At 40.1% G+C, this 9364-nt stretch overlaps 1 protein-coding gene across 1 annotated transcript in view; it reads left to right on the top strand.

Annotated features, from left to right (window-relative positions):
• Positions 1-9114, top strand: part of slco2b1 (solute carrier organic anion transporter family, member 2B1) — a 26939-nt gene extending 17825 nt beyond the window's left edge. The window contains 5 exon segments of the mRNA XM_062047132.1: positions 1-54; positions 124-287; positions 371-435; positions 503-623; positions 6100-9114. The exon segment at positions 1-54 is cut by the window's left edge and continues 94 nt beyond it. Coding sequence (XP_061903116.1) covers positions 1-54; positions 124-287; positions 371-435; positions 503-623; positions 6100-6268 — 573 coding nt within the window. The 3' untranslated portion in view covers positions 6269-9114.
• Positions 9115-9364: the final 250 nt, after the last annotated feature.

Below are 9364 nucleotides of genomic sequence, written 5' to 3'. Positions count from 1 at the left end.
TGTCACGCCGGCTGCGTTGCCGTGGAAACGGACCGCAGCAGCAGCAAAGTCCTCGTGAGAACTCTTTGGCACTCAGAGACCTTGTCCACTGGTGTGCACTGACCGCCTGTCCTCCACCTGCAGAACTTCACCCAGTGTCAATGTGTGGGCGGGGCCAGTGGCTCGGCTGTGCCCGGAAGCTGCGGCAGCGGCTGTGGCCACCTCCTCCTCCCCTTCGTGGTTCTGCTCGCCCTCACCGGTCTCGTAATGTCGCTGTCCCAAACTCCGTCCTTTGTCATCATCCTCAGGCATGGAATTTTCCAGAACTTCAAGCTGGAACAACAACCCTTGACATCTGTGTGTGTGTGTGTGTGTGTGTGTGTGTGTGCAGGACGGTGCCAGCCCAGGACAAATCCTTCGCCGTGGGGGTCCAGTACATGCTCTTCAGAGTCCTCGGTGAGGTCCGCCACACCAATGAAGACCAGAAGGTCGGCTCTGACGTCTCCATCTTGTGTGTCCGCAGCCTTCATGCCCGGCCCGGTTCTGTACGGCACCATCATCGACTACACGTGCATCCTGTGGGACCGGAAGTGCGGAAAGCTGACTTCCTGTCTCTACTACGACTTGGAGCACTTCAGACACAGGCAAGTCACCGAGTTGGGGAGGTGTTTAGGGCACGTCCGACCGGTATACGGGGAAGAACCAGGACACGTTGGGGATCGGTGTGGGTGGATGGTTGTAAGGTCGGAATCAGGTTTAAAAATGGCGCAAAATTTTGAGAGTTCGGGGCATTGTTGAACTATGAATATGTCCATTCATTTGAATGAGAATTTCCTGGAAATTTGGGAATTTTGAGAAAAAACAATCTATGAAAACATTGATACTAGCACACTTGTCCTAGCTGATTTGAATGGGTCGGTGTTGGGATTTTTCGTTACGGTTGAAAAATGTTGACGTAGTAACAGTTTGAATTGAGAATGGGTATTTCGGAATTCCTGGAATTTCGGGAAAACCGAGAATTTGTACAAACTTTTTTTTTTTAAATATAGGTAATCCAACAATTGTCCTAGATGATATGAATGGGTCGGTGTTGGGATTTTTCGAATCGGTTGAAAAATGTTGACGTAGCAACAGTTTGATTTGAGAATGGGTATTTCGGAATGCCTGGAATTTCAGAGAAACCGGGAATTTGTACAATTTCTTCTTTTTTTTAAATATAGGTAATCCAACATTTGTCCTAAATGATATAAATGGGTCGGTGTTGGTATTTTTCATTACATTTGAAAAATGTTGACGTAGTAACAGTTTGATTTGAGAATGGGTATTTCGGAATGCCTGGAATTTCAGAGAAACCGGGAATTTGTACAATTTCTTTTTTTTTTAAATATAGGTAATCCAACATTTGTCCTAAATGATATAAATGGGTCGGTGTTGGGATTTTTCATTACATTTGAAAAATGTTGACGTAGTAACAGTTTGAATTGAGAATGGGTATTTAGGAATTCCTGGAATTTCGGGAAAACCGAGAATTTGTACAAACATTTTTTTTCTAAATATAGGTAATCCAACAATTGTCCTAGATGATATGAATGGGTCGGTGTTGGGATTTTTCGAATCGGTTGAAAAATGTTGACGTAGCAACAGTTTGAATTGAGAATGGGTATTTCGGAATGCCTGGAATTTCAGAGAAACCGGGTATTTGTACAATTTCTTTTTTTTTTTTTAATATAGGTAATCCAACAATTGTCCTAAATTATATAAATGGGTCGGTGTTGGGATTTTTCGTTATGTTGACGTAGTAACAGTTTGAATTGAGAATGGGTATTTCGGAACTCCTGGAATTTCGGGAAAACCGAGAATTTGTAAAAAAAATATATATTTTCTTTATATATAGGTAATCCAACAGTTGTCCTAGATGATAGGATATGGTGTTGGGATTTTCGAATGGGTTGAAAAATGTTGACGTAGTAACAGTTTGAATTGAGAATGGGTATTTCGGAATTCCTGGAATTTCGGGAAAACCGGGAATGAGTACTTTTTTTTTTTTTATATGTAGGTAACCCAACAATTGTCCTAGATTATATGAATGGGTCGGTGTTGGGAGTTTTCGAATCGGTTGAAATATGTTAACGTAGTAACAGTTTGAATTGAGAATTGGTATTTCAGACTTCCTGGAATTTCGGGAAAACCGGGAACTTGTACACATTTGTATATTTTTTTTAAAGATAGCTAATCAAACAATTGTCCTAGATGATATGAATGAGTCGGTGTTTGGAGTTTTCGTATCGGTTGAAAAATGTGGACATAGCAACAGTTTGAATTGAGAATGGGTATTTCGGAATGCCTGAAAATTCGGAGAAACCGGAAATTTGTACAATTTCTTTTTTTTTAAAATATAGGTAATCCAACAATTGTCCTAGATGATATGAATGGGTCGGTGTTGGGATTTTTCGAATGAGTTGAAAAATGTTGACTTAGTAACAGTTTGGATTGAGAGTGGGTATTTCGGAATTCCTGGAATTTCGGGAAAACCGGGAATGAGTACTTTTTTTTTTTATATGTAGGTAACCCAACAATTGTCCTAGATTATATGAATGGGTCGGTGTTGGGAGTTTTCGAATCGGTTGAAATATGTTAACGTAGTAACAGTTTGAAATGAGAATTGGTATTTCAGACTTCCTGGAATTTTGGGAAAACCGGGAATTTGTACACATTTTTATATCTTTTTTTAAATATAGCTAATCAAGCAATTGTCCTAGATGATATGAATGAGTCGGTGTTGGGAGTTTTCGTATCGGTTGAAAAATGTGGACATAGCAACAGTTTGAATTGAGAATGGGTATTTAGGAATTCCTGGAATTTGGGAAAACCGAGGATTTGTACAATTTTTTTTTTTTTAAATATACTGTAGGTAATCCAACAATTGTCCTAGATGATATGAATGGGTCGGTGTTGGGATTTTTCGTATCGGTTGAAAAATGTTGACGTAGTAACAGTTTGAATTGAGAATGGGTATTTCGGAATGCCTGGAATTTCGGAGAAACCGGGAATTTGTACAATTTCTTTTTTTTTTTATAAATATAGGTAATCCAACAATTGTCCTAGATGATATGAAGGGGTCAGTGTTGGGATTTTTCGAATCAGTTGAAAAATGTTGATTTAGTAGCAGTTTGGATTGAGAATGGGTATTTCGGAATTCCTGGAATTTCAGGAAAACCGAGGATTTGTACAATTAAAAACTTTTTTTTAAAAAAATAGGTAATCTAACAAATGTCCTAGATGATATGAATGGGTCGGTGTTGGGATTTTTCGTTACGGTTGAAAAATGTTGACGTAGTAACAGTTTGAATTGAGAATGGGTATTTCTGAATTCCTGGAATTTCGGGAAAACCGAGAATTTGTACAATTTTTTATATATATTTTTTATATGCAGGTAATCCAACAATTGTCCTAGATGATAGGATATGATGTTGGGATTTTCGAACGGGTTGAAAAATGTTGACATAGCAACAGTTTGAATTGAGAATGGGTATTTAGGAATTCCTGGAATTTCCGGAAAAACGAGGATTTGTACAATTTTTTATTTTATTTTTAAATATAGGCAATCCAACAATTGTCCTAGATGATATGAATGGGTCGGTGTTGGGATTTTTCATATCGGTTGAAAAATGTGGACGTAGTAACAGTTTGAATTGAGAATGGGTATTTCGAAATTCCTGGAATTTCGGGAAAACCGGGAATGTGTACTTTTTTTTTTTTAGATGTAGGTAACCCAACAATTGTCCTAGGTGATATGAATGGGTTGGTGTTGGGATTTTTCGAATCGGTTGAAATATGTTAACGTAGTAACAGTTTGAATTGAGAATTGGTATTTCAGACTTCCTGGAATTTAGGGAAAACCGTGAATTTGTACAAATTTTGATATATTTTTTTAAATATAGCTAATCCAACAATTGTCCTAGATGATATGAATGAGTCGGTGTTGGGAGTTTTCGTATCGGTTGAAAAATGTGGACATAGCAACAGTTTGAATTGATAATGGGTATTTCGGAATGCCTGGAATTTCGGAGAAACCGGGAATTTGTACAATTTCTTCTTTTTTTTTAAATATAGGTAATCCAACAATTGTCCTAGATGATATGAAGGGGTCAGTGTTGGGATTTTTCGAATCAGTTGAAAAATGTTGACTTAGTAACAGTTTGGATTGAGAGTGGGTATTTCGGAATTCCTGGAATTTCGGGAAAACCGAGGATTTGTAAAAAAAATTTTTTTTTTTTTATATATAGGTAATCCAACAATTGTCCTAGATGATATGAAGGGGTCGGTGTTGGGATTTTCGAATAGGTTGAAAAATGTTGACATAGCAACAGTTTGAATTGAGAATGGGTATTTAGGAATTCCTGCAATTTGGGAAAACCGAGGATTTGTACAATTTTTTTTTTTTTTAAATATACTGTAGGTAATCCAATAATTGTCCTAGATGATATGAATGGGTCGGTGTTAGGATTTTTCATATCGGTTGAAAAATGTTGACGTAGTAACAGTTTGAATTGAGAATGGGTACTTCGGAATGCCTGGAATTTCGGAGAAACCGGGAATTTGTACAATTTCTTTTTTTTTTTTAAATATAGGTAATCCAACAATTGTCCTAGATGATATGAAGGGGTCGGTGTTGGGATTTTTCGAATCGGTTGAAAAATGTTGACGTAGTAACAGTTTGAATTGAGAATGGGTATTTCGGAATTCCTGGAATTTCGGGAAAACCGAGAATTTGTAAAAAAATGTTATATTTTTTTATATATAGGTAATCCAACAATTGTCCTAGATGATATGATATGGTGTTGGGATTTTCGAATGGGTTGAAAAATGTGGACGTAGCAACAGTTTAAATTGAGAACGGGTATTTAGGAATTCCTGGAATTTCGGGAAAACCGAGGATTTGTACAATTTTTTATTTTATTTTTAAATATTGGTAATCCAACAATTGTCCTAGATGATATGAATGGGTCGGTGTTGGGATTTTTCGTATCGGTTGAAAAATGTTGACGTAGTAACAGTTTGAATTGAGAATGGGTATTTCGAAATTCCTGGAATTTCGGGAAAACTGAGAATTTGTACAATTTTTTATATATTTTTTTTATATATAGGTAATCCAACAATTGTCCTAGATGATAGGATATGATGTTGGGATTTTCGAATGGGTTGAAAAATGTTGACACAGCAACAGTTTGAATTGAGAATGGGTATTTAGGAGTTCCTGGAATTTCGGGAAAACCGAGGATTTGTACAATTTTTTATTTTATTTTTAAATATTGGTAATCCAACAATTGTCCTAGATGATATGAATGGGTCGGTGTTGGGATTTTTCGTATCGGTTGAAAAATGTTGACGTAGTAACAGTTTGAATTGAGAATGGGTATTTCGAAATTCCTGGAATTTCGGGAAAAAACGGGAATTTGTACCAAAAAAAATTGGTGTGTTTGCTGTCCCCACTAAGAGGGATGTTTTTGAAGGTGGAATGATCAAAAACAGTTGACAAATGTGGACAGTGAAAACTTTCTAAGAGGTGCAAATAGAGCTTGAGAAAACCGGGAATTCGAAAACAGTATTTTGATTGTCCAAGGTGAGTGGTGGGTGTGCATGGTGGTACGGTTTGAATCGGGTGAGAAATGTAGGGATTGTGCATGTTTGAAAATTGGGAATTCTGGGTAATCCAGGATGAATAAATAAAAAATGGCAAAAAACATTTTTTTACGGCACAAACAAATGGCAGTGTTATTGGGCTGCTAAGGCTAACACCTAATGGGATGCACACACCCAGGGGTGGGGCCTTCCTCGGCAGAGGGTGTCTTGTGGCAAGCCTGGCCAAAACACCCCGTGACGCTGGGGCACACAACTGAAGATGTGTCCCAATGGTGGAAAAGCCTCCCAGCAGTGTCACCTAGCCTCACTTAGGTATGCGGTCAGGTGCATATATATATATATATATAAGACACACCTGCCACGCAGAGTCCCCATGCAGGGATTGTACCAACTAGTCCTTTCAACAAATTTATATCGGCAATTATAAGGACGGCCAACTTCATTCATGTCCACGTGACGTTGTCTTTGTCTCGGCAGGTTCTTTGGTCTCCAGTTGGTCTTCATGTGCGGGGGTCTGCTCTGCTTCCTCTTGACCGCCGTGGTCCTGCACAGGAGGGCGAGGCTTCGGGTCCCCGAGGCCGCCGACAAAGGCGTGTTCGAGTTGGTGGACGGACGCAAACAAGCACAAGTCAAAGTCCAGACTTGAGTACATTATAAACGGCACACTTTTTATAAGGCGGGGGCAGTTCCCCTGACGTCCACCAGAGGACGCCAACGTCCTGTTCTGCTCAGAGCCATGTAGTGCGAGAGTGTGGCCAACCCGGTTCAAAGGTGGTCTCAAAATGGCGCCGTGAGGAGCTTTTGACCAATTATTGAGGAGATTCTCCGGCCATACTTTCTCTGATTTTTTTTGGATTGAAATTGATGGATTGAAACTTGTATTAGTAGATTGCACAGTACAGTACATATTCCGTACAATTGACCACTAAATGGTAACACCCCAATAAGTTTTTCAACTTGTTTAAGTCGGGGTCCACGTTATGGAAGCCGCATTGACCACACCCTCTCTATGCAAGACTCTGGTTACACTTCAGCTAACGCAGCACAATACTTCACATACTTCTATAAAAAATTTAACTCAATATTAAACTTTGTTACTGTTACAAAGATGTAGTTATATTTCAAAAGGACCCTAAAACTATCTAATGTAGTCAACTTCTATTACCATGGTAAATAATATACATACTCAATTCCTCTCCCCTCAGATATTCGGAATCATTAAAGGCCTACTGAAATGAGATTTTCTTATTTAAACGGGGATAGCAGATCCATTCTATGTGTCATACTTGATCATTTCGCGATATTGCCATATTTTTGCTGAAAGAATTTAGTAGAGAACATCGACGATAAAATTCGCAACTTTTGGTTTCTGATTAAAAAAAAGCCTTGCCTGTACCGGAAGTAGCGTGACGTCACAGGTTGAAGAGCTCCTCACATCTGCACATTGTTTACACCAGCAGCGAGAGCGATTCGGACCGAGAAAGCGACGATTACCCCACTAATTTGAGCGAGGATGAAAGATTTGTGGATGAGGAAAGTGAGAGTGAAGGATTAGAGTGCAGTGCAGGACGCCAGGGTGTATCTTTTTCGCTCTGACCGTAACTTAGGTACAAGGGCTCATTGGATTCCAAACTTTGTCCTTTTTCTATTGTGGATCACGGATTTGTATTTTAAACCACCTCGGATAAATGATAATGATAAATGTGTTATACTTGTATAGCGCTTTTCTACCTTCAAGGTACTCAAAGCGCTTTGACAGTATTTCCACATTCACCCATTCACACACACATTCACACACTGATGGCGGGAGCTGCCATGCAAGGCGCTAACCAGCAGCCATCAGGAGCAAGGACACAACGGACGTGACTAGGATGGTAGAAGGTGGGGATTGAACCCCAGTATCCAGCAACCCTCCAATTGCTGGCACGACCACTCTACCAACTTCGCCACGCCGGATACTATATCCTCTTGAAAATGAGAGTCGAGAACGCGAAATGGACATTCACAGTGACTTTTATCTCCACGACAATACATCGGTGAAGCACTTTAGCTTCGGAGCTAACGTGATAGCATCGTGCTTAACTGCGGATAGAAACAGAAGAAATAAGCCCCTGACTGGAAGGATAGACAGAAGATCAACAATACTACTTTACTTCTACTATCATGAGACACCGAACCAAACACTGGACCTGTAACCACACGGTTAATGCTGTCAAGCCTGGCAAAGCCTAGCAATGCTGTTGCTAACGACGCCATTGAAGCTAACTTAGCTACGGGACCTTGACAGAGCTATGCTAAAAACATTAGCTCTCCACCTACGCCAGCCCTCATCTGCTCATCAACACCCATGCTCACCTGCGTTCCAGCGATCGACGGCGCGACGAAGGACTTCACCCGATCGTCGTGCGGTTGGCGGCTAGCGTCGGATAGCGCGTCTGCTATCCAACTCAAAGTCCTCCTGGTTGTGTTGCTGCTGCCAGCCGCTAATACACCGATCCCACCTACAGCTTTCTTCTTTGCAGTCTTCATTGTTCATTAAACAAATTGCAAAAGATTCACCAACACAGATGTCCAGAATACTGTGGAATTACGTGGTGAAAACAGACGACTTAAGCTGGCCTCCGTGCTATTCCAAAATGTCTGCTTCAACCCGTGACGTCACGCGCAAACGTCATCATACCGAGACGTTTTCAGCCGGATATTTCGCGGGAAATTTAAATTTGCACTTTATAAGTTAACCCGGCCGTATTGGCATGTGTTGCAATGTTAAGATTTCATCATTGATATATAAACTATCAGACTGCGACCACGCAGTCTGATAGTTTATATATCAAACTATCAGACTGCGTGGTCGGTAGTAGTGGGTTTCAGTTGGCCTTTAAGACCTTAGCTATAAGAATAAATCTATATATTGATGGATTGATCATATATTCTTAGTCAGTCAGGTATTGAATGAAAATGTTTTTTTGCTCAGTATACGGTTTACCTGTTACACCTTAATTATCGGGTCTTGTTAGTTCCAGGCCTAACCGTGGCCAACCAAATTTCCACCAAGTAGCATTATTATTAATAAATGTAATATTTTCATGGTTGGAGCATAAAAAACAGTTTATGACCTTGTAAATGTGTTTTTTGTTTACACAATTAGAAGCTCTAAACATAAAATAGCAGCCATACAGTATCACAGAGGATTCTCCTGGCCACTTCAACACGGCCATGTCATGGAAATACTTCATCGCATCCTGGGTATTTTTTTCTAAGTTAGAACTGGGCACCGTGTGCTGAAACCACGGGCTTAAACTGTTCCGCTAAAACCAAAAATTAATGGCAGCTTTGTTGTTGGAATTCCACATTGTCAGCAATATGTTTTGTACAAATCAAATTTTCCATCTAATGCTGTGGAATGGAGTGAGGTGCATTTCAGTCCAGTAAATATTAAAACTGGTATCAGGACTCTGAACCACATACTTTCTCATCTTGTCCTGTCTTTAATGATGACCTGAGCTCATAAGTAAAGAGTCTGCCAAAGTCCCCACTAGGGATGGTTACCGTTCACATTTGAACCGACACGGTACCACGGGCTAATCAGAGCATATAAAATACCCCAGTATCAAGTGGGGAAGGACATTGAGAACTATCTGATGCGCTTTGAGCGCATGGCAAAGACTTCGGTGTGACCAGGCCAGAGGGTGAGTGGGTATGTCTCGTTCGTCCGCTCACAGGGAGGCATTGAAAGCCTACA

The sequence above is a fragment of the Entelurus aequoreus genome, linkage group LG05 (genome assembly GCF_033978785.1).
Source record: "Entelurus aequoreus isolate RoL-2023_Sb linkage group LG05, RoL_Eaeq_v1.1, whole genome shotgun sequence".
In the NCBI taxonomy this organism is placed as follows: domain Eukaryota; kingdom Metazoa; phylum Chordata; class Actinopteri; order Syngnathiformes; family Syngnathidae; genus Entelurus; species Entelurus aequoreus.
This window is presented reverse-complemented; position numbering and strand designations above follow the sequence as displayed.